Source organism: Microtus ochrogaster, chromosome 22, assembly GCF_000317375.1.
Source record: "Microtus ochrogaster isolate Prairie Vole_2 chromosome 22, MicOch1.0, whole genome shotgun sequence".
Classification (NCBI taxonomy): domain Eukaryota; kingdom Metazoa; phylum Chordata; class Mammalia; order Rodentia; family Cricetidae; genus Microtus; species Microtus ochrogaster.
The window spans coordinates 2224050-2250056 of NC_022023.1; the positions used below are offsets into that span (position 1 = coordinate 2224050).

At 44.9% G+C, this 26007-nt stretch overlaps 1 protein-coding gene across 1 annotated transcript in view; it reads right to left on the reverse strand.

Moving 5' to 3' along the window:
* Positions 1-2477: 2477 nt before the first annotated feature.
* The window catches only part of Gdpd4 (glycerophosphodiester phosphodiesterase domain containing 4), a 42043-nt gene continuing 18513 nt past the window's right edge, over positions 2478-26007 (reverse strand). Inside the window, exons 10-16 of the mRNA XM_013350115.1 lie at positions 20532-20682; positions 15972-16193; positions 14205-14362; positions 10338-10485; positions 8224-8306; positions 7299-7354; positions 2478-2923 (exon numbers count right to left, since the gene is read on the reverse strand). Of these exons, the coding sequence (XP_013205569.1) occupies positions 2478-2923; positions 7299-7354; positions 8224-8306; positions 10338-10485; positions 14205-14362; positions 15972-16193; positions 20532-20682 (1264 nt within the window). The remainder of the gene's footprint in view (positions 2924-7298; positions 7355-8223; positions 8307-10337; positions 10486-14204; positions 14363-15971; positions 16194-20531; positions 20683-26007) is intronic.

The following is a 26007-nucleotide window of genomic DNA, read 5'->3' on the forward strand; positions in this document are numbered from 1 at the left end:
GTGGGAGGGTCTGGATATGGGGTTGGGATGAGAACAGGAGGGATGAGGTAGGGAGAGGATGGAGGGAGAGAGTACTGGGAGAAAGGACTAGAATCTGGGGGCATCTCTGAGAGAAGCTAGAAACCTAGTACAGTGGAAACCCAGCAATCTCTGAGAGCGACCCTGGCTGAGACTGCTAGCGATGAGGGAGATGGAACCTAAGATCTCCTGAAACCAGACAAGATTTCAAGTGGAGGGATTTGGACACCAACCCAGCCACAAAACTTTTGACCTACAGTTTGTCCTGCCTACAAGATGTGGTGGGATAAAGGTGGTGCAGAAATTGCAGGAGAGCTCAACCAATGCCTGGCCCAGCTAGAGACTCACACCACGAGAGGGAGCTCACCCCTGAGGGCCAGGACCCACAGGAGGGATAGCTCTCCTGGATGTTTTGTGGTCTCTGTGTGGGGCCCATTCAGTTTGCTGTGCGAGTTAGAAAGTTTTGGATAGGAACTGGGATAATTTCCTATGTAAATGTATTTAATGCCCCCATGCTATACCTAAAAATGGTTAAAATAGTAAACTTTGCTGCGCGTATTTTATTACAATTTTCATTTTTTTGTTTTTGAGACAGAGACTCAATATGTAGCCCAGGCTGTCTTCCGATCCGCAATCCTCCTGCTTCTGAGTCTGTAGAGCTGTAATTTCAGTGGTGCATCATCTGTCTGGTTATCTAACATTTTTTTAAGTGATAAGTCAATGTAAGGGTTGGATAAACGGTTCAGTTGGCAAAGTACTTGCTTTGGCAAACATGCAGACATGAGTTCTATCCCCAGAATTCACTTAAAAAACAACAACAACAGCAAACAAACAAACAAAAACCCCTGGTGTGTTGACCTGAAGATGGTCCAGTAGCTAAGCTCACACAATACTCTTGCAGAGGGCAGGTGTTCAGTTCCCAGCACACATATCAGGCAGCTGACAACGACCTCGGACTCTAGCTCCAAGGCTGACACCTGCATTCACATCCACTACCCCGCAAAACACACACACACACACACACACACACACACACACACGTAAAAACAATAGAAATCTTATTTTTTAAGAAAAGGAAAGAAGGAATAGAAGCCAGGTGTGGTGAGCGGTGGTGCAACCCCCCATAGCCCTGGGGAGGCAGGGATTCCTGAGCTTGCTGGCCAGCTGGCCTAGCCTATTGGGTGAGCTCCTGGCCATTGAGAGAGAAGGAGACAGTTTGAAGACCAACCCCCAGTCTTATCTTCTGGCCTCTACAAGCATGTGCAAGCAAGTTCATGCACTCGTGTACACGCACACACACACACACACACACACACACACACACACACACACACACCACATAGGAAAAATGATATTTAAGATTGTTATAGCCAGGAATGTCAGTACAGCCCTATAATCCCAAATGCCCAGGAAGCCGAGGCAGGGGGATTGCAAGTGAGGCCAATCTGGACAATTTAGCAAAATCCTGTCTTAAAATTCAAACAAACAAACAAAACAAAACCTGTCTTTCACAGATAGTTATTATTTCTTCTTCTCCTCTTCCTTCTCATGCAGGGGGAGCGACCCCAGGGCCTCCCACAGATGCTAATCAGTGTTCCCCCACCGTGTTAGAGCCTTAGGCTCCAGATTTCCTCTAGTCCCAAAATGTTCTTTCCTGGACCCCAGGAACCATTACTGTCTGGGTAAGTTTACTTGATTCGTCATATTCTGTCTTTAGCCCTGAAGAATTAAATATCTACAGTTACAAATATTCCCATTTACTTGGGGTCTTGTTATAGACTGACTCTCATCTGAGGACGGCCACACCCTGTTTTGAGGGACAGGCTCTAGGGCTCATGCACAGGTCTGATTAACGGTGTATCTTTCAGTTGTTTATCTTTAAATCCTTGTGCTCCCTGGAGCCTAAGCCTGCCTTGTTTCAGCTTCTCTCTATGTTGGCAGGGACCCAAGGCCGAGGGCCACTGCTTATGTCCACTGGAGAATTAGTGAACCTCAGGCGTTAGGAAGCACCCCCTGAGCACACATCAGAAAATGAGGGTGGGAGGAGGGCTTTGCCCCTGGCTCATGTCCATGCCACCTCTCCATCCCTGACTGAGGAAAATGTCACTTCTGCACCCGATTCTCAGTCTTCATTAGCCTGACCACAGAGGGGGCACACAACACACTGGCTTCATGAGAGGTGCCTTTATTACAAGCTGACGTGAGCAGTCAGGCACTCCTCAGCAGGTAACGCAACAGAAATAAAAGACGAGACAGTCCTGCGAACCCAGAGAGCAGCAGCCTGGGTCCGTGACCATACATGACTGTCTGCCCTGGCCTGTCTCCTGAGGTGCACTCCCTACAGAGTCTGGGCCAGAGTGCGGCTCCTGAGAACCTCAGTGCCCCTGTGTGCACCTTCTTGACCACACCCTACCATCCCCACACTCGGACACAGACAGGAAGGGAAGAAGAGGGCACAGCTATTCCTGCTTTAAAGACATCTTATCGGAGATAGTGGAGATGGCGCCATCTAGTGGTTCATAGCTCCCTTCAGAGGAGTCCGACACAGGAGTCTTTGGGTCAGTTTTGGCACGGGATTCCTCTGTGAAGGCTCCTCCCAGTTCGTCCTCCTTCAAGGTGGGCAGTGTGTTTTCTGAGGAAGGCTCCCTGGTGGGTGTTTGGGTGTGTTGAAAGTTCTCAGTGAGCATTAGTGGTTTAACTGTGTTCTTGAATGGCACTGGTCTCTCGTTGGGGGCTCGGGCAAAATGGGAAGTGTCTGGGGGGTTCTTCCCACTCCTGGCTGAGCTTTCATAGTGGACTTCTGGGGTCCAAGGGCTTCTTACTGCTCGGGCCGGAGGCTTTTTAGGTAACTGTGAAGCTCCTTGAATCTCAGATTCTCCTTTTGGGAGGTTTTTGCTCTCAACATCTGTGGGATAGAAAAGACACAAATACGGATTCCTCAAAGGTCACTTCTCTCAAATCCCTACCGGAACTATATGGCATCTGAGCCATGGCTCAGTGCTGCTAGCTCCTCTCCCTCTAGACTGTACGGAGTTCGTTATGATCCTACAGCTTAGCGTGGGAGCAGGGCGTTGTAAGTCTCTAGCTTACCATGGAAGGCCACAGAAGGGGAGGACCAGCTTTTGCTCAGGGCTCACGACTCATAACCTTTAGTTATAAATCTATTTAAATTAAAAATAAATACATCCTCCATTAGAATCACAACTCGTTTGTTTGTTTGTTTGTTTAAGGCCAAGTCTCACTTTGTAGCCCAGGCAGGCTTGGAATTCTTCTCCCGGGAGAAGAGACCTCCGCACTAATCCAGAATGAGGAAGGCCAGCAGTTCTCAAATTATCATCTAGGGATTTTTGGAAGCCACGGGGACTTTTATAAGGGGGGGGGGCTCTTAAATCATCTTTCATAATAACACTACTGCTGTCTGTCATCTTTCCACATCTGCCTCGTGTCCAGAGGCATTCCCAGAGGCCACACCACAGGTGAGGCAAGAGACAGAGAATTTGGAAACAGACGTGAGAATTGTTGTCATTTTCTAGATGCTGAGATTTTGAGATATGTAGAACACCGCTACATTCCTCTCCACACGCTTTTTCAAAAGCTGATGCATCGCAAAAATCTTTCAAATTAGTTTGAAATAAATCTGTAAACACTTTATATTTACAATATGGTAATAACAATAGATACGCTAGAAAACGGGAAAACGTGATGGGCATCTGGAGCATCGGGTAATAGAAAAGGATGCAGAGCTAACAGTGAGAGAGCCAGCAAAAAAGAGAATAAGTTGTCTTCATATTTTGTTGTTGTTGTTGTTGTGAGATGGTGTCTCACATACCCAAGCTGACCCTGAATTCACTATGTAGCTGAGGGTGATCTTAAAAGCCTGATTCTGCCTCCTCCTCCCAAGTGCTGGGATTGCAGGTGTTTACCACTACTGCTAGCCGTGTTCAGATATAAATGAAACTACATGAAGAAGGGAGGAAAGGGGAATTTATGCACATATACACATATGCATGTATATGCATACACACACAGGAGGAAAAGCCACCTGCTGTCAAGCCTGATGACCTGAGTGTGAGTCTAGGGACACACATGGGGAAGGAGAAACACGAGTCTAGTGAGTGTCTCCTATGTGCCATGGCTTGCCACCACCAAAATAGAACGTGTGGATATCAAACACGCATTTGGAAACTTCAGTGGTTAGGATTCCCTAGTAAGATATTACAAGTAACAAGAATGTCAGGGCAGGGCTCCAGTGGCGCTTGAGATGGAATTCTAAGATAGCTTCCAAGTTTCCCAACATTCAAGTGTCACAAGGCCTGTAACTACACAATAGGACACCCCCTTGATTCTGTGTATGTAAAGGCAGAAGGGGATTGCTCCTATGAGTACAACAGACTGAAGAGAATTCTCTCGTGTGTAAGGAAGTAAGCTCATGGATCATGTAGCTAGAACTTACATGAATGTGGCCTCCAGGAGATCAGACACAAGATGACTGGAGTCCTGTAACTGTTAGGAACTAAATATGTACACTGTTTTAAGATTTGAGGTAACTTTTTACGTGCCGGGGCAGCGGTGGTGCACAACTTTAATCCAAGCACTCAGGAGGCAGAGGCAGGAGGAGTTTGAGACCAGCCTGGTCTGCAAAGCAAGTTCCAGAGCAACCAAGAATAAGGCTACACAGAGAAACCCTGTCTCAAAAGATCAACAGAAAAAAAGAAAAGAAAAGAAATTAATGCATATAGCATAGAATTTATTCTGAATAAAACAAATTTAAGTAGGTTAAAAATAAAAATTAACAGTCTCTAAAAATCTATGTAACTGGAATCAGAACCTGTGAAGAGGAGGGGAAACAGGTTTTTGAAGAAAATATAAAGACTGAAAATCTGCCCAATTTGATAAAAAACTGTACTGATAGTTATAAAATTTTCAGCAAACCCTACGTAGGATACAAATCTGTATTTGCATGTGCGTCCTCCACACACAGATTAATTATAGTCTAATTTTCAAAAATCAATCACAAGAGGAACAATTTCAAAAACCAGTTAGACAAAAAGATAGGCATGTCACAGAGGACCAAAACCCGGAGCAGTTTTCTTAAGAGATGTCATGGAACTGAAGACAGAGGTAGCAGATGCTCTCTGAGGGTAGGGCAGGGGGCATCTGTCAGGTGACTGTGATGTAAGGTGTGGGCCCCTGGCTGGTGACTCACATCAGGGATTGCAGTGTTCGCAAGGCAGAGTTGGGAGTATCAGGACATGGAGGCTATCCTGGGCTACCCAGTGAGACCTGTCTAAGAAGGCTGGGACACTCATTCCAGAATGATCTGGGCTGTGGTTCTGCCAATGTCCCGACTGTGCTCGGTCTTTGTTCCTTTTCTGACTTTAAATTTGGTCCCATATCCTATGGATATGTCTTGGAGTTCCAATATGGCCTTTTATTCCATTTATTTTCTGTTTAGATCAGGCAAAATTAGTTTCTGTATAAGGCAACTATGAACTATTTTAAGAACTGTGTAGATCTGGATGGCAGAGATTGCAATAATGCCTTGGAAAAATTACCAAGTTTAACTTGAGCCCATCACATTGAAAAGCTGATAAGAAAATAAAGTGAGTGGAAAATAAATCTAAAGTAGTTGTTGTTTGTAATAGTTCAAATATCTGGTCAGAGGAAGGCAAGGAAGGAAAGGCTTGTTTTGGCTCATGGTTTGCGCGAGACAGGCCATCATTGCTGGGAGGAGAGGAGAAGAGAGTGAGGCACACCGAGACCACAGGGAGGAAGAGGAACAGGACGGTTGGTGACAGCCACCTGACCTTCCTGATTCTTTCCTTCCTTCTATTCCAGCTGGCCACCTCACCCACGCTTAGGGTGGGTTTTCCCTCCTCACATAAACCTGTCTGGAAATGTTCTCATAGGCACATCCTGATAGGCAGACACTGGGTGTGCTTCCTGGGTGAACCTAAAATCCAGTCCAATCGACAAGAACAATTACCCATCAAGTTCTCTTCAACTGTTCATGGTTTTTCTGGCACAAAGTATGTACCCAGTAATGTAACTCATGAGTGTACAAAGACATGCGCTTAAACACCTCTTCTGGGAACTCCCAGGGATAGGTGCTTGGACGTCTGCAGTCTGTAGTGAAGACTCCTCCAGGACCTATTCTAGTCTCTATGGTTCTGCCCTTGGTGAACTAGCACCGGGATCCTTAGGAAACCCACATCTCTTCCGTAAGACACATATAAACCCACACACCTTCCATATACTTTACATCATCTTTAGATCTAGTGCCCAGATGATGTAAATGCTGTGTAAATAGCTACACTGCGTTGTTGAGGAAGTGCAGTCATGTGCCCTATAGGGACATTTCAGTCATCATGAATTGAACACACGATACTAGTCACACAAAGACACAACAGAACTGAAAATTCTTGTTTAGTGACGCTGATGCCATCTTGAGTTAGAGCATCATGTAGCCAGTACACGTTTATGGGGATGCCAGCTATATAACAGGTACAGTTGGAAATTTGTGGCCATGATAACACGTGACTGCATTGTTATGTTTATGTATTTTATTGTTATTTTCACATGCTACTTAAACCAGGCAGCTAAATCTCATGTTGTAGAGTCTCTAGATGACCTACATCATTTTCATGTGATTTATTTGATATCACCCTGTTTCATTCATCATTGCCCAGGAGCAATAGACACACACACACACACACACACACACACACACACACACAAGGTTGTTATTAAATGCATCCTAAGATATTTGCATATTGCTAAGCAAGCTCTTTCTGGAAAGCACCTCATGCTGAAGTGATGAGCACTGAGGACAGGAACAAAGCTGTGTGTTCAGTAATCAGCACTCCTTACAGCCCGACTACATCAGTAACCGGTACACCCTACAGCCCGACTACATCAGTAACCTGCACACCCTACAGCCCGACTACATCAGTAACCTGCACACCCTACAGCCCGACTACATCAGTAACCGGCACACCCTACAGCCCGACTACATCAGTAACTGGCACACCCTACACCCCGACTACATCATTCACACCAGCAACAACTTCACTTTGTTCCCACTGGTGCTTGGCTGAGTCTGCAGATGGGAACTCAAGGACAAGGGGCCTGACTACATTTCCCTGCTTTTCCCTGGTCCCCAACGCTCAGTCCCCCTCTCCCCCGTCCTCTGCTCTCATCAGGGCAGAGATGAAGAGCAGGACCTGTCTTGCTGAGGCCATGAAGACAAAGGAAGGAACGTGCAAGCCTTCTGACTTTACCTGCAGATGCACTGGTAGTGTCTTTGAGCCACTTCTCTTTCTTAAGTTCTTTCACCCTAGAAGGAAGCAGACCATGCATCAGCTCACAGACCTCTGTCATCATCGAGGCAGTGCCCAGAAGAGACACTTTACCCCTCCAGACTCACTCTTGAGCGAGTGCCTGTGCTTCTTCCCCTTTAAAAGGTGAGCTGCCAATCAGAATGATGGATCTAAAGAGCCATGGTCTATCTAAGTTACATCTTTCTTAGGGGCTGTTAATTCTCTCACACATCTTAAAAGCACAACCCTGGGCTGCAGAGGTGACTCAGGGCTCAGCTCTTAGCACCGGCTGCTTTTCCAGAGGACCCAGTCTGATTATCAGCGCCTACTTGTTGGCTTGCAACCCATCCATAACTACAGTTCAAGGGAACCTGACACCGTCTTCTGGCTTCTGTGGGTATGAGGCACACACGCACAAACAGTAAACTATTAAAAAACAAACTAAACCAAACCCTGTATCATTTGTCCTGCAAGGATTCTTAAATGTCATTCTCAGGGCAGACATACAAAGGAGAATGATCCAGAAAGAAAAAGCAATTTTTCTCAAGGTCCTCCCACAACTAAGATGTGAAGCCAGGGCTACAGCCCAGTGCCCCTGATCTGTGAGTTCCTATGGGGGGTGGGGGTAGAGGCCCTTGTTCTGGACAGTTCCAATCCTTGTTCTTTCTCAACAGATCACTCTGAATTCATAGTGAATGCTGACTGAGCTCCAGGCAGGGGGAGGGAGGGAGCCGCAGGCAGGGTGAAATGAGAGGCTCGGCTTAGAAAACCTCCTTGCCATGGAAGGTGTCAGAAGAAAATAACCTTTTCTCAGTTTTCTGTAGAACCCATTTGTTACTTTTATTTAGAGGGCTTTCTCACTTAGAATTATGAAAAATATACTTACCAGTGATAATAAAATACAACGCCAATGATAATTGCAGAAGTAATGACCATGAAAAGCCATATGAACGTATAGTATCCTGGTGTCTGCAAAACATGGACAAAACCAAGCTCAAGAACTTGACGGTTGAAAGGTTTTCAGTCCCTTGCTCATCTGCTCGGGTTGAGGGCCTAGAGGAAGTGGGGACAGAGGAGATGACCTCCAGCTATTCCAACAGCCACCTGCACACATGCAGGGGATCTGCAAGGACTAGGATGTGCCAAGCCCTTCATCTTCCTTGACTCTCAAGGCAGACATCTATAGAAGTCACAGAGAAGTCACACACCAAGTCTGTTCTGGACCCAGGACTCCGGTCCGTGTTATCTGACATCCTGGGTTCTGTTTCTGTAACATGGTCTCCAGAATCTAGCTCACATCCATATTGTTTGGGAAGCCTTCAGTAATGCAGTCTTCTAAAGCTACCAACAGAGCTAAGGGATCAGAACCACCAGGTTCTGCACCCCCAGATGATAGGGAAGCAACTAGTCTATGAGCCAGCATCTGGGCACCGCTGTTCTGCCTCAACATCCTTCACAGAATGCTGGATTATATGTTAACTCCCTCTGATGCACATACCTGCCTCTCCAGACTCTGCCAAGCCCAGCTCTTTGCCCCCGCACTCTAGGGACTCTGTCTACCGCACTGATTCACACGAATTTCCTACTCCCTGGTTTGGTGCTTCCTCTCCTCATTGCTCCTGTACAGTGTCACCTGATGCTACGGAAGCTGGTGCTTCTTAGCCTTTCTTAAACCCAATGCTTAACTTTCAAAGGAGCAAAATTAAACTTTTCTTTTAAAAAAGATTTATTTTATTCATACACATGCATGTGTATACATACAGGAATTTGCAGAATCCAGAGGGGACATTGAATCCCCTGGAACTGGACTTCAGGGCAGTTGTGAGCTGCCTGGTGTTGGTGCTAGGAACTAAACTTAGGTCATTTGAAGAGCAGCAAGCTCTCTTAACCCTGACACATCTCTCCAGATCCTAGACTGTTTGTTTTCCAGTGGGCAATGGCAGAGTGTCTCCATAGTCCCAGCTACTGGGGAAACTGAGGCAGGAGACTGGCTTGAGGATAGCATGAGTGGCACACCGAGACTCCCTTACAACAGCCTGTTTTCTGTCGTGTGCTGCTGAGTCCCATGCAGTCAAATGACTCAATGCAGACAAGAAACCCAGGCTCTGTTGCAGTAACAGCTCCCCCCACAGGCACTAACTGGTTGGATTCAGCTGTGGCTGCAAACCAGGTCTTCAGAGCCAACAAGCGCCACCAGGGGGCCAGGGTGGGGCAGCTGGATGCTGGCTTACCTATTTACCGTTGTATTTGAGACACAGTTTTCCCTATGTAGTCAAAGGGGTCCTGCCTTCTTCCCATAATATCCCTGTGGCTGTTGTTTTTGCCGTGTGTGAGTGTGTGTATGTGTGTGCATGTGTATGTGTGTGTGAATGTGTGTGCATGTGTATGTGTGTGAATGTGTGTGCATGTGTATGTGTGTGTGAATGTGTGTGCATGTGTATGTGTGTGCATGTGTGTGCATGTGTATGTGTATGTATGTGTGTGTATGTGTGTGCATGTGTATGTGTGTGTGTGTGCGTGTGTATGTGTGTGCATGTGCATGTATGTGTGTATGTGTGTGCATGTGTATGTGTGTGCATGTGTATGTATGTGTGTGCATGTGTGTGCGTGTGTATGTGTGTGCATGTGTATGTATGTGTGTGCATGTGTATGTGTGTGTGTGTGAATGTGCTTGCACATGCTCAAGCCTACACCTCACCAGGACACTCACATCATGAGAACATGGACCAAGACACCTTTGAGCTTCAGTGCCCTCATGGGTCGAATAACAATAGTGTTAAATTCAAGAGCTTAAATTGCATGCAAAGTGCATTGTGAAGATTCAGTTAACAAAGAGCCCAGGAGACTTTTGGTGAAGAAGGGAGAAGGCACATCTCCGTCCTTCAGAGACATCTCTATTCTGAAGTAGCCGAACAGGGAACTGCCAAGGGAGGCTACAAGGGGTGGGGGAATCACATCACAATCACACCAGATTTAGAGGGATCCAGACATGCAGCTCACCATGAAGAAGAGTGGGTGACTGAGCTGGTTCAGGACCTGGATGTTGTCTGTGGTCACAGAGTTGATCCGGTTGCACCAGGCCAATGAGAAGAGCCAAGGCTCATTGACAATGTACATATTGATGTGGATTTTAGCTGCCTGATACTGTCTGGAACAAAAACACCCACAGAGGATTTCAGCTCAGTTGTACTCTTATAACCAAAGGGGAACAACCATGTTTGTGAAAAATCACCAGATAACAGCCGGCCCAAGGACAGCCTAGGATTCATGGTGACAGAATGGGCTCAGGGGTGGGTTGGCTTTCACCGGCTGTGGCAGAGCACTGGTGGGATGTAAAAAACACAAAGAAAATAGGAGACCCTTCTCAGCGTACAAATCTGCAAATACTGCACTAGAGCCGAGCCTGGACCTTCTGCCTGGCCCAGGGAGAAGAAATCGAGTACATGAAGGACAGATTAGCAAAGTAAGGCCAGCTTCTCCTTAGCATTCGCGTTCTCAGAAAACACACCAGGTGTCTTCCTGGTGCTACTAAGATCACGTGTAAGTACATCCCCAAGCCCTTTTGAGCCCTGATCCAGAAGTCATATTAGAAAGTACAAGTCTGCCCTACCCTAGCGTGGCAAGCTCTGTGCTGCAGAGCAGAGACTTAGACAGTAACTACGCCTTTCTGCCCTACCCTAGCGTGGCAAGCTTTGTGCTTCAGAGCAGAGACTTAAGACAGTAACTACGCCTTTCGGCAGGACGTGCGGCCAGGTTCCTGCCTCTGAGGAAGTTCCACAGGTTGCCTAGAACTTTAGAAATAAATTAATGGAAAAAACAGTAAAAAGTTACTTCTCTGTACTATTTGAAAGTGCGACTTGAAATTCAGTGTTTCTAAATATGAACAAGGGATATAAAAGCTATAGTTTAAAACATAACATCCTTAATAGTTACTTCAAAGAAAACGAGCTATTCAGGGATGAATTAAGAAGCACTAAGGGTATAGTCCTGACAGCCATGAAACTGGATGGAAGTGAGGAAGACCAGGCACAGGGTGACGACTCACTGGAGCAGAGCCGCCAGCCATTCCCAGCTCATCTGTAATGTCAGCCTGAGTCCTGGAGCAGGCCAGCAAAGGTTTGTCTGTGCCATTAGGTCAGCTGATCCTAACGAGTATGCAAAGACACAACTCTAGGAAAGTTAAGTCTTTGGGGCGGTATAGGAGGTGTGACAGAGTCTCACTCTACAGTGAATGATGGTCTCGAACTCACTGTGTAGTCCAGGTGGGCCCTGCCAGTTCTGTCTCCCATATGCTAAAGAAGACACACTTCAGTCTAGAGAAGAGTAAGGAAAAGGACATGCTTCACCCGATAACGAAGCTGCACATAATCATGCAGTCAAGACAGCATGGTGCCAGAGTAAGAACAGACACGTAAGTCAGTGTCCTAAACAGAAACCCAGGAACAGACCTATGCAAATTTGCTCAAATAACCTGTGCCAAAGCTGTCAGACAGTGAGTGGAAGAGTAGATTTCCAGCCAGTGCCCCAAAGGACATTAAATTCTCAACCAAACCTCAGACTATGTATAAAAGTTAACTCAGGATGACCTGCAAGCTTGTGCACATAATGTAAAAATATAAACCTTACGGAAAACATAGAAGAACAGAATTCGGTCAGGTCTCGAGCTGAGCAAAGAGTGGGAACTAAGCTAAATGCTCACTTCCTCAATGGAAAAACTCAGAAGCACTGCTCTTGTCTTGTGGAGCCCTTGTGCCAGGCCTGTTAAGAAGATACCACGAATAAGTCACAGACTAGGAGAAAGTGTTCCCTTTCATAAAGACTTATTTTTATCTAATCATTTGTGTATGTGTGTGCCTGATATTTGTGTGCAGGGGCTCACAGGGTCCTGGAAAGGGAGTCAAGTCTCTGGGGGCTCCACTTCTGGGTGGTTCTGAGCCCCCAGCATAGGCGCTGGAAGCCCTGGGCCTTCTGGAAGAGCAGCAGTGCACACACACTCTCACCCACAGAACCTCTCTGCAGTCCCAGGAAAACGTTTCCAAACCCTACGCAACAAAGGGTGAAAAGAATCCTCAAGATTCAATAATAAAGAGCAAGAATTTAAATGAAGAAACCCATAAGCAAATAAATGCACTATCATTGGCCTTCAGAGAATATACTTTTAAACAGACTGATTTGCCTACATGCTTGTCAGAGTAGATAAGATTTAAAAAAGGATGTAGACACTCTGGATCGTGTTGTTAGCAAAAAATGTAAAATGGCAGTCTTCCTGCAAAAGTCTGACTGCTTCTTATACAACATTCAATCATTATACCCCAGAATTTGAAATTTTGGGTAGTTATCCCTGAGAAATAAAGACTTATATTTGCATAAAAGCCCAAATGTAAACAGACACCAGAAATCAGGTGTCTTCTGGTAGTAACTGACTAGACAAACTTAGGCACACACACCATGAACACTATTTGGCAACAACAACAAAAATCAAATTATGGATAAATGAAACACAAGAGAATTATGACTGGTGAAAAATGAAAGCAATCCCCAAGGTCACATATAATATGAGTTTGTTCATTCCTGAAGGAACAGCACTATAGACAGTTTGCTGGGTTAGGACTTTAGGGAAGGGAGGGAAGGGTGGAAGGACAGAGTGTGGCTGTGGAGGATGGAAGCAAGAGCCTTGTGCTGACATTCCCATCTCCACCACGGCATTATTCAGTGTCCACAACAGGGAACGTGGCCACCAACAGATGAATAAAGTGCTGACCTACAATGGAATACTACTCAACTTTTGAAAAAAGAAATTCTTTTATCTGCCCCAATATAGATGAACCTGGAAAACACTATATTGCATAAAATAAGCCGGTGATAGAAAGACAAATATTGTATGATCTCACTTAAATATGGAATCTTAGTCAACCTTACCAAAGGGCAGAGTGAAATGTATAACAATACCTGTGGAGAGGCTGGAAAGATGGCTCAGCTGGTAAAAGCATGGCCTGCTCTTCCACAGGACCCTGGTTCAAATCCAGTACCCACATGGAAGATCACAACACCTGCAACCCCAGTTTGAGAGGATCTTATGCCCTCTTCTGGACTCTGTGGGTACTACACATATATGATACACATACATATACACATAAAATAAAACATCTTTAAATAAGTATTAGGTGCTGAGAAATGAGAGTACAAAGGAGTATGCAGTAAATGTTTGTTAGCAAAAGAAAGGAGGGAAAAGCAACAATGAGAGAGCAGAAGATCCAAAGATGGTAACCAAAGAAAGGAATCTTACAGCAAAAAGAGGACTTTAAGTAACTGTTCGGAAGAGTATGTTAAGGTGTGTTATTCCTGTTTATGTTGCATTGGTTTAACTCTGTGAAGTTCTGATACTGTGCCTGTCTAGAACACCAGAGGGTCTAATGAAGATTTGAATGGCCAGTAGTAAGGCAGGAGAAAGGATAGGCGTGGCTGGCAGACAGAGAGAATATATAGTAGGAGAAATCTGGGAGGAGAAAGAAACAGCCCGAGAAGGAGGAGGACATCAGGGGCCAGCCATCCAGCTACACAGCAATCCACGGAGTAAGACTAAGATTTGCAGAAGTAAGAAAACAGGAAAATCCCAGAGGCAAAGGGTAGATGGGATAATAGAAGTTAAGTAAAAGCTGGCAAGCAACTAGCCAAGCTAAGGCTGGGCATTTGTAAGTAAGAATAAGCAAGCCTCTGGGTGATTCATTTGGGAGCTGGGTGTCCTAAAGAATCAAAATAGAAAAAACACCTACTATTAATACTACAAGTAACTTGAGTAGAAGCGATATTCTGTAAATGTCAGAGCGGTCAAACACTTACCTCACCATCTGCCGGTGGAACACTTACCTCACCATCTGCCGGTAGAACAGCCTCTTGTAGTCAACATTTATTATCGTCATATTCTCTTTAGCAAGCTCCTCCAGGGTTCTTAAACGGCCCACGTGCTGGAAACCAGGAGCCTTGAACCTGACATAGTCTCTGTCGTAACCTGGCAACCAAAATATCTGCAAGGAGAAACAGCCGGTCAACTGTCCCAGCACAAACGGCCCAGGGAGAATGGGAAAGTGCCACTCCAGCATGGGGAGCAGTCTACAGGAAGCAGAGGATTCTAGCCCTTGGTAAAGCAGTTGAATTGGTTGTCTCGTCTAGTGAACTCTTACAAATGGGGACGGCTCCTGTGGGATTGAGTTTTCCCAGGACCTTCCCATCCTCCAGTTAATGTCAAGGCCCCAAGCACGCAGAGAGATTCATACAAAAACATGGATGGCTAGGAATGGAGCTCAGTGGTAGGGCGCCTTCATAGCATGTGCAAGACCATGGGTTAGATCCTTTACAGAGAAAAAATGTTGGTAGAGATGAACACTGAAGAGCCCTCCCCAGTTGCTGATGTCAAAGCCATCCTTGAGAGGAGCTCCTTAGGTCTCCTGGGACCAGGGCAGCTGCGGCTCATCTGTGGAAAGGGCTCCATTTGCAGAGACAACATGACTGTTTAACTCAGAGCACTGCTGTATTCTGAGAAGTTAAGGGATAAAAAAAAAATAACTTTGCAATTAAAAAGACTGATTCTAAAAGAAAAAAAAACAAACAAGGAGCAAATCTCTACTCAACTAAGAACTCCTGGTCTTTCTAGACCATTCTTTAATGCTAAAGTCCTCAGAGTTGTATTGACATGAAGCCTCATAGGTCTGAGGTGACCACGGGGCAGTCACACCAGAATTACTATATACACTATTATTTTTTGTGTGGTGCAAGGGACTGAGCACATGGTCTCGTGCATGCAAGGCAAGGGCTCTGTTGGTAAGTTATAATCCCAGCCCTCTTTTTAAATTTTCAATTTTGAGGCAAGGTCTTGCTAAGTTGTATGGTTGGTTTTGAATTTATTCTCTAGTCCACGCAAGCTTTAAACTCACAGTCCTCCTTCCTCAGCATTCTGAGCAGTTGTAATTATAGTGGCGTATGGCTGGGTCTGATTTATACACATTATTCTTTTTTTCCTGCACATGTATGCATATGTGACATGCACATACGAATGTTCACAAGCATGTGGATGGACATGTGTGCACATGCACATTTGTGTGCATACATGTAGGGGCCAAAAGTTGACACTAGGTATCTTCTCCCACTGTTTTCTACTTAATGTTTGGAGACAGGATCTCTCCCTGGACCTGGCACTCACCAGTTCCAGCTGGTCTAGATAACAAGCTTGCCCTCCCTCTGACTCCTGAGGGCTGGAACTCTCTGGTGGCTGCCAGGACTGGACAGCTTTTACCTGGGTCCTGAAGATCCGAACTTCCGCCTCCACGCTTGTGTGCCAAGTGTGTCATGCACTGAGCCATCTCCTCAACTCCTGTGCCATTCTTTAACAATGTACTACTCCTCTGTTTGGTTCAGAATAGCAAACAGTCCCAATGTTTTCCCCCACTGGGTAATTTTAACTGGGTCACTCTCCGATGGCCCCCTGTTGCTGTACGGACAATTATCTCTATTTCCAAAGGACACATAATCCCTTACAGATCCCAGAGAAGAACTGCATGGCAGGTTGAATTCAGCTGCTATGCTCCAGACAGGCTGCCCTCCTCCCAAGCCCAACCACAGATGGGGAGAAAGACGTACCAGATGCTGCTCGATGTTGGAGTCAAGGATGACCTTGACCACTCTTCGAACGAACGTGTTTCTGAGAGGATGCTTCGGTGGAGGGCCGAAAAGATCAAATATTACAAACTTTTTTTCATTTTTTGCAAGTTCTAATAACTCAGCCAGCGATGGAATTGATTGGTTGCTTGCCCTTCTTTTATCAGCCTCTGATAAAGGTTTCATGCCAAAAAATGGCTTATGCTAAGAATAAATGTATCAAAACAAAACAAAACATTGGCTTTGGTCAAAAACACCCCCAGGTTTGCTGGTCTGTGGTTCTGCTCCATATTGCTCCACTACCACCTCACCCACTATGTCCTCTGACACACAAACTCTGAGATATAAGGGAAATAGAAGGACATCTCCATTGGCGATTGTAGGGTTTGGAATGATTTCTTTGAAACTCTAGACTTCTTACACTTGTACCGATATTCTCCATGTTCTTAGCTTTCCTTTCTAGTCTTCCGTAACTCTCAGTATCCACTCCTTTTGACCATATCACCTTACACATTGGCTCTTGCTGTCACAACTGTGTGTAAGGGAAACAACATGTGCTTTGGTTTCAGGGTTCATGGGATTTAATCCTAGCTATACCCCTCATTTGTTTATCATGCCAACCTGCTAAAATCCTGCTCTCTGCCCGTCCAAAAGCTTCCTCCTTCATGAAGCTTTTCTAAAATATTCCTGAACTAAGGGACGTTGAGAGCAGGAAGTTCCGATGGCCCGTTATTGTGTGTCTATCAATGTATGTCGTGTTCTGACTTGATGTATTCACACACAACTTAGACCACAGTTTAAATCCTCACTCGGTATGCTTCTTGTTGCTCATTATCTTTGCAGTCAACCTTACTCGAGTTTTCAGGATGCTGGCATTACGTAGTCAGTTCTTTGCCAGTGTAGCACATAAATGGGCTCTAGCCAAGCTCTGGATAAAGTCCTCATTTCTCCCTGAAACCTCAGGAGTTGGCTTCCACTGCCCATCTTTCTCTTCTCATTCTTGTCTTCCAAGCTCCTACCAGAATCACCCATTAAGCTCTGTTTGCAGCGTTCAAAGGCTTTTCTAGGCCAAACTAAAATTCCCCACAATCCTGCAAGCCAGTTCCAGTCACAGCAACGGACCCCACTTTTCAGTACCAACTTTCTGTATTACTTTTCTCATTGTTATACAAAATATCTAGCAATAAGCCATGGGAAGGAGGAAGGGTTTATTTTGGCTCACAGTTTGAGGGAACACAGTCTGTCACTGTAAGAAAGTCATGGCAGCAGAACCTTGAGGCAGCTGGTCACACTGTGTCTGCAGTCAGGAAGCAGAGGGCATGAATGTCAGTGCTTAGCTGGCTTCCTCCTTTTTATTCAGTCCAGGATCCCCTAGCCCGTGGAATGGTGCTGCTCACAGTTAATGTAGTTATTTCCAAATCAATTAATATAATCTAGATAATCCCTCACAGGTATGCCCAAGCTAACTTAATATAGGCTATCTTCAGATGATCCTCATAGACAGGCCAGGAAGTTTATTTTAGGTAATTGTATATTTTGTTCAGTTAACAAACAATACTACCCTTGTTCAATATTCTTGACTTTTAGTAGCCCAAACTGTAAAACAGGAAAGTGATGTAGTAATGGATGTGTTTCTTAGGATTGTCTTTTTGAGCCAAGATCTTGCTATGTAGTTTAGACTGACTTCAAACATATAATACTCCTGCCTCAGTCCCCTGGCTGCTGAGATTATAGCTCTGTGATACCACAACCAGGCCTTAGGATATTTTGAAGGTTAAGCATGTATCTGATAGACTTACTAGCAGACTGGATATACTGAAAAAAAATCTATGCACTTGAGAGTTGAATGAGATAAACTTCCACAACCAAGAGGCACCAAAGACTGAAGCCTATCAAAACATAACATCCAAGGATGAGGGGCTATCACCAAGAAAGGTAAAGGTATCTACATCCCCATGTTATTAGGAGCATTATATGGGGTAGAAAAACATGAAATCAGCTGACCTTCATCAATGGCTGGAACACTGTTGAGTCTGAACAGGTAGAGAAATTACGTCATCTGAGATAACATATATCGTCTTGCAGGACATTGTGCTCAGTGAAATAAGCCTGGTACTGAGTGACAGAGGCTAGCTTCGCTTATGTATGGAATCTAAGAAGGCTTTACTGATAAAGGCAGAAAATAAGGTAGCGGCTGCTACGGAACTGGTGGTGGGTAGTGGAGTGATGGGGAGATGTTAATCAAAGTGCACACAGTTCCATCTAGACAGAATAACTTCAAGACCTTTTCTATGTGCTGACCATAGCTTAAAAACTTACTAATTCTTGAAATAATAATGCTAGAACATAATTTAAGCATTCTCATCTCACGCAAAATAGCATGTGTAGTAAGACACTGATCAATTAGTTTGATCTATCCCCTACATATGCAGACATATTTCAAGGCAGCCTGTTGGGACTGGGCACGTAGCTCAGTGGTAGAGGACATGTCTAGCATACATAAGGCCCTAGCGTTGATCTTCAGCATTGCAAAACAAGCAAGCAAACAAACACAAACAAAAACATATACATCATAAGTATGCACAATTCATTTTTAGTTTTAGTGTATGTGTGGACATGTTTAGCTGTGTGGACATGTGTACAGGTGTAGATGAGCGTGTGTGTGTGTGCATGCGGAGACCAGAGGTTGATTGATGCTGGGCATCTTCCTCCAATCTCTTTCCACCTTGGTTTTTGAGGCAGGATCTCTCACGGAACCTGGATTATGTTGACTTGGCTAGACTGCCTGGACAACAAGCCTCAGGAATCCTCTCGTCTCTGCCTCCCCAGTACTGGGACTGCAGGCATTCGCCACCATGCTTGGCTTTTTACCCGATGCTGGATGTACAAATTCAGGTCCCCATGCTTGCACTCCTAGAACTGTACAGACTGAGCTATCTACCCAGCTCATTTCTTAATATGGGCTCTTTGTCAGCTAAAAAGTCAATAATAACAACAGGTTTGTGTTGCGGAATATTGCTTTAATAGGACAAAGATGTGTTGCATTTGTTTAACAACGTAAGGACGCATTTTAATTATGAAAAGATGTGTTGTTGTTTCACCTGGCCTGCTCAAGGCATCTGATTAGTTTAATAAAGAGCTGAATGGCTAATAGCTAGGCAGAGAAAAGATAGGTGGGGCTGGTGGGCAGAGAGAGAAGGAAGAAGAAGAGAACCAGGGAGAAAAAGAGGAACACACCTGGGGCAAGAAGCCAGTCAGACATCAGAAGCAATGAAAATAAGATATATAGAAGGAAAGAAAAGGCCTGGAAGCGAAAGGTAGATAAAGAGAAACAGGTTAATCTAAGTTAGAAGAGCTAGTCAGAACGAACCTAAGCCAGGCCGGGCATTCACAACAGGAAGTCTCCATGTCATGATTTGGGAGCTGGGATTATACTGAAGCTACCAGTCAAACTGGAAACAACGCCTTAGCAACACTGGGTCTTTAGACACACGAACACAATGTGTCTTCCACTGACCTACACCTTTGGATCCTTTCTTTTGTATTTATCCATAAATGCACATGTGGCTTTTTTATATCTACACACAAACAGTGGATTTTTAGTGCCAGTACACTGCTAGTATTTCATTAACTTGAATCCCCATTCTTCATTACAGGATTATAGCAACGCAAATGATGCTTGCTTATAGATTTTACATCCCACGGCCTTAGTAAGCTGATTAGTTCTGGGAACTTTCTAAAATGTATTATTTTGAACCCCGACACAGGGAATGGGGTTGTATGTAAATAGTTTGCTTTATTTATCAAATGCACTGCCCAGACTTCCCAGGGTGTGGCTGCTGGGAGTGGGGAGGGGGGTACTTTTGTTTGTTGCCATTTGGAGGCCATCATTCACGCTCATGATGGGGAAGTGGTGTTGGCTGAAGGTTTTCTGAAGTTATCTTCTCATTAGCAGGTTTTCATCGCAGGAACTGGGGGGTGGCTTTGCCAATGAAGAGCTTGCTGCACAAGCCTGAGGATCTGAGTTCAGATCCCAGACCTCTGTAGAAGCCGGGCGCAGCATGCCCGCCTTTAATCCTAGTACTTGGGAGGCACTGACAGGGGGCTCCCTGCAGCTCACTGGCCACTTCCAGGTTTCTCATTAGAAACCTTGTCTCAGATAAAGTGGAGATGTACCCAGTAGATACTTAGCACATATTTGTTGAATAGCAAGAATTGAAGAGTACATGTTTCCTAGTCTGCTTCATGAAGACTGTGAGATATTCAAAATAGCTAGGGAAATGCTATGTGCATTGCAAACACACTATCAAAGACTATGAAATGCCCGGGGAGATTAAGCAGTAAAGGCTGAGTTCACAAGTTTATCATCAGCCTTCCTAGTAAAGGCTGACAGCATGGTCTGACCCACTGCATCCCCCCCAGAGAATGTGAGCACTGCTCCTCTAGACTAGCAGGGAAAGTGGATACTCCAGGAGCAGCAGAGGAACCTGAACAGGGGAGGCTTGCACACAAGTCCACAGAGCCAGCGGATACGAGTCCTACCTTTATAAACCACTGGCCGGCATTCAGAGTTGACAGGAAAGTCCAGTTGAAGGTGGCAGTGTGGTCGAAAGCGGCCGAGGGCAGGACCTCTCTGATGTTGGTTGTTCTGCTCAGGTCATAGTCATGCATAAGGAAAGGTACCGCGTCATAGCTGTGGGCAGAAGGGGAGAGGAGAAGAGGTGCAGAGGATAAACCCAGACACCATGGCACGAATGGTTCCCCAAAGCTCTTCAGGGCTCTCTCAGATCTCAGCAGGTGTCTATGCAGATGTCGGCATTTCCCCACCCCGAATGACTCTGTCATGTGTATGTGTTCATATTGGTGGTGCTGAAAGAGCAGCTTCCTTACGCAGAAGATCCCTGATACCAGGAAAGCAGAAGGTACAGTAATGGCCTCAGGATAAGGTGGACAGGAGTGGGGGTAAGGCAGGGTCCTTGGGGCCATGAAGCACGCCTCCACATAGGCTTCCTGGGTTTCTCTGGACGTTTTTTTCCAGAATGGCAGCTGCTTCTCTAGACACTCTACATCGGATATTATCATAAAGCCAATTCCTGATTCCCCTACTTCTCAGTTACTTTGTGGAAGCCCCAACTTTATGACTCTCTCCTCCTTTCTCATTAAAATAACCATCGAAGCTGGGCGATGGTGGCGCACGCCTTTAATCCCAGCACTCGGGAGGCAGAGGCAGGCGGATCTCTGTGAGTTCGAGACCAGCCTGGGCCACAGAGAAACCCTGTCTCGAAAAACCAAAAAAAAAAAAAAAAAAAAAAACCATCGAGAGAATATCTACAATGGTCACGAGGTAATAAGGGCTGATAATTTGTCATAACTATAAAACTGGACAAAATAAGGGGAGTAACTATTTAGTCAAAGGACAGTTGGGATTACAGTACTATAGCTCTGAGAAAATGGCATCAAATTAATTCATCTATACCATTACACGAGCTTCCTTCCTGTAGTGAGTAGTAGAGAGAACCCAAAGGGACCGAACTATCTGGCTGCAATGGGGAGAAAGAGATCAGATTAGGACAAAACAGTTCCTGACCAATGCATATGGAGTCTACAACTAAGTGTCAATTTACACACATGACACTCCAGGGAGCTGAACAAAAACAACTTTTGAGCGGGTGACGCGGCTCGGTGGTAAGGACATTTACTGCCCAGTCTGAGTTCAATCCCCACAACCTACTTGGAGGAAGGAGAAAACCAATTCCTACTAGCTGTCCTCTGACCCCCGCACATGTGCTGTGGTCAAGTGGGTGGTTGATCTTCAGCTCCAGTAACTGGGGCTCAGAGCTGGCTCTATATTAGCATATTTCCTGGCTCTTGGGGGGTTTTATTGTTGTTTTGTTTCTCAAGACAGGGTCTTTCTATGTAGCCCTAGCTGTCCTGGAACTTGCTCTGTAGACTGCTGAATGTTTCCACTGTAAAAAAATGAATTTTGCTACAGATATGCTTACCTTGATTTAAATACTACACTGTGTATATATTTTATACAAACATCACATGCTTTTCCTCCAATTGGTGTAGCTGGGGGCTGTGGCTCTACTGATCGCTCCCTCAGGTGTAGGCAGAGGAGAGCCTTCAATGATCGTTCCTCCCGGTGCCTATAGGCCCAAGGCTCGGATGGCCATTCTTCCTGGTGTTGGCGGACCTGAGGCTGATTTCCGGTTGTCAGGTGATCTGGAGGTCACTGCTGTTGTCACGGTCGGCACGCTGCTGCTCATGCTTCTCCTCCCGGTGGTCTAGCCTGGCCTCCTATTTCTGAGTTCACCACTTCTTCCCTGTATTTGGTCTCTGCTACCTTCTATATTTTAATATGATGACTCACTGTGGTTGGTTTTTTTTCCAGCTCAACTAAGCTTTATTTAAAAAAAAAAAAAAAGTTTCCATCTCTGTCAAGTTTTCCTGAGTACTAAATCATTCTGTTTTCTTTTGAAGCTCACTAAGTTTCTTTAAAATGTCTTAAATCCACCATCAACGACCACACTAGTTAACACGTGTTCATCGCCTGTACCTTGTTTCAGCTTCTGCGGGAGGTTACGGTTCAATGACTGTTCTTGATGCCTATGAACATGTGATGTATTTGCCTTGGTTTTCGCCGTCTGGCTTTGTGCCTGTTTTACTAGGAATTCTAAGGACGCTGTGCATTCTATCTGAGTCTACACTAACTTCTGCAACCGTGTGTGCTGGGACCACGCTAGAGTACTGCCACTACTCCAGCACTAGAGGGCCATCCACACCCAAGCTTACTCACCTCAAATCCCCAGATGGTCATCTGTTCAAAGCATGAACTAGAGAAGTAGCTATAAAGGCCAGTCCCAAACCCTGCCTCAAGCTCTAACAGTCCCAGACCTCACCCACGGTCACCAGCAGATACTCAGACACGGCAGGGCTCTGCCCACTCTGGCTAGAAGCACCATAGATGGGCCAGACCCCAGCTTCTATGCTGTCCCTATGTAAAGTCACCAAAGCTTCGACACTGTCACACTTGGCCGCTGGAAGACACCAAGAACTGAGGCCACATTGTTGTCGACTGTCTACTGCCAGCTCACGGCTGGAGACTGCTGCAGCCATCCATGGTGACACGGGGCAGAAGACCATAAACCAGGGCTGTTCAGGCAGGCCTGAGGACAGGAGCTGTTAGGCTCTGCCCAAGTTAGGTTCCATACACCCAGGACTGACCTCCAAGGCAAAGTCCTATGCTTATTCCCCCAGTCTCTCCGCCAGCATACTCTTGCTACCCAAGGCTGGGATAGTGCTAATGTACCCATTCCCAAATGTGACCCAGCCTTGGTGGCTCACCTCTGGCAGTACAGCTATCTCTGTCCCAGTACTTGCAGATGGACCCTCTACATCTGCCTGCCACCCGTTATGCTGTCTAAGTCACAGCTGAGTCTTCCATAAGGACCTGCAAAGCTTCAGGGGTGTATACAGGACCACATTACAGCTGCTGGGGAATCGGACTAAAAGACAAATCTGTCCCATTGGGGTACCGATGTAGGAAAATTCTAAAGGCTCCATCTGCGAGCACTAGCCAGGTATACCTGTGCTGCCCAAATAGGTATTACAGAAATCTATTGGTTGCCAAGGCTGACGTACTTGAGCCCGTGCTACTGACTCTCGGGTCTCCTTCCTGATGCTCAAGCCAAGAGGCTCCATTTAAGATCTGGGCTGAAGGGGTTTAGCTTCTACCTGACACAGGTCTTCTCCAGAGGAGGAAACATCCCGTGGCAGCTTTTGTGCTCTGCCCCAGACAGGAGAATCTTGCTTTCTTCTCTGCTACCCAACATTGGGAGAGCGATGGCAGAGGCACTCCTTCAGCCAGTTAACCCAGTTCCAGTGGCTCAGTCATGAATGCTGGCCTGGGGACAGGGCTGATGGGACTCTGCTTGGCATTGGATGCCCCCTGGCAGGCTTGGTAGTAGATCTGAAATCTAAGTCCTTACTTTCTCCATGCTCCTTGGAGTTGAAGGAGGACAACTCTTTTCTTCCTGCTTCTTCACTGCATCCTTCCTGATCATGCTACTAAAGCCAGGTGTATGGTCTCTTACCTGGCCTTCTTAGCTCCTGTAGGTGAACAGCTATTCAGAGGGGGTATGCCTATGGTAATATCATCATTAGAGGATTTGACTCAGCTGCCATCTTGCTCTAGCTCTTGTGACATTCAAATAGAGGACCAATGTGAGTACCATCTGAGTGTTCCAAATGTCTAATGAAGCTGAAACTCTTTCCAATATGAATTTTTACCTGTATATTTTCTTATGAAATACCTATAAAGGCCTTTTGCTCATCTTCTAACTGGTTCTTTTATTTTTTAATAATACCTGGCACTCTCGAAATGTTTTTCCTGTTTACTCTTATTTAATTTTCTTTAGGATTTTGCACACGAGTGCCATGTTCACACGCGTTCCACTGCTTCTCTCCCTGCTCCAGCTCTCTTTACACACCCTTCCCTTCCTCTTCAACTCATGGCGTTGTCTCCCACAAATATTGTTGATATTTATATACATAAATATACTGAGTCTTTGTGCTATTGTTCTTAGGTACATGTGTTTAAGGACCACACTTTATACACCCTTCCTCTTCAACTCATGGCATTGTCTCCCATAAATATTGTTGATATTTATATACATAAATATACTGAGTCTTTGTGGTATTGTTCATAGGTACATGTGTTTAAGGACCACTTGGGATAGGATAACCTATCAAGAGGCTCGTCCCTGGAGAAAACTGATTCTCCCGCTCCCAGTAACCATTGATTGCCTGTAGAGCTTCATCTAGGGGTGGGACCAAAAGACTACAGAAAGAAAACAAATGAAGTTATAATTATTGAAATATGAAACAAGACAAACAACACAAACAGCAAAAAGGCAACAAAATAATAGTTATCAGCACACACTTTTCAATAATAACCTTTGAATATTAATGGCCTTAATCCTCTAATCAAAAGATAAAGGTTAGATGAACAGAATGAGAAACAAAAATCCATATTTCTGTTATCTATAGAATCCTTTTGCCTTTAAGGATAGGTATCACATTAGAGTGAAAGGTTGGGGTTGGGGTACCCAGGAAAAAGCATCACCACCCTAATATGTGACAAAATAGACTTTTAGCCAAAATAAATTCAAAGAACTAAAGAAGAACACTTCATTCTGATCAGGGGAACAATTAACCAAGAAGATATTATAATCCTAAACACGTATGCACCAAACCCTCGCACACCCCATTTCTTTAAAAGCATACTATCGGACTTCAAGATACAGATTAACCCCAAGTCAGTAACAGAAGGTGATTTCAGTACACTGCTTCCTCCAACACACTGGTCATCAGGACAAGAGACAACCAGAGAAACACAGGAACTGAGCGACATCATACAGCAAACGGACCTCACAGATGTCTACAGTCCAGTCCACAAAAGACTATACCGTCTACTCAGGAGCCCACAGAACTTTCTCTAAAACAGTCCACATGCTGGGACACAGAAAATCTCAACAAATATAGAAAACTTGAAATAATTATATGCATCCTATCTGACCACAGTGATTCAAGATAAAGCTTGAAATCAACAGCAAAAGAATCTCTAGAATTACACAAACTCATAGAAATTAAACAAGACACTACTGAATGGTGAATGGGTAAAAAATTCAAGATGAAAATAAGTTTTCTTGAAATAAATGAAAATGAAAACTCAACACACCAAAATTTTCTATGAGGGAAAATTATCTTTCCTACATTAAAAAAATCAAAAGGAGCACAAACAAACCACTCACTGATGCAACTCAAGAGTTTGGCAAAACAACAGCAAACCAAACCCAAATCCAGTAGACAGGAAGAAATAATAAAAACCAGGGAAGAAAGGAATAAAGTAGAAGAAAAACAATGAATCTAAGAGCTGGGTGTTTTAAATATATATGTGATTGATAGATCCTTAGACAAAGTAACCAAAAGAAAGAGGAGTCACAATTATTCAAAT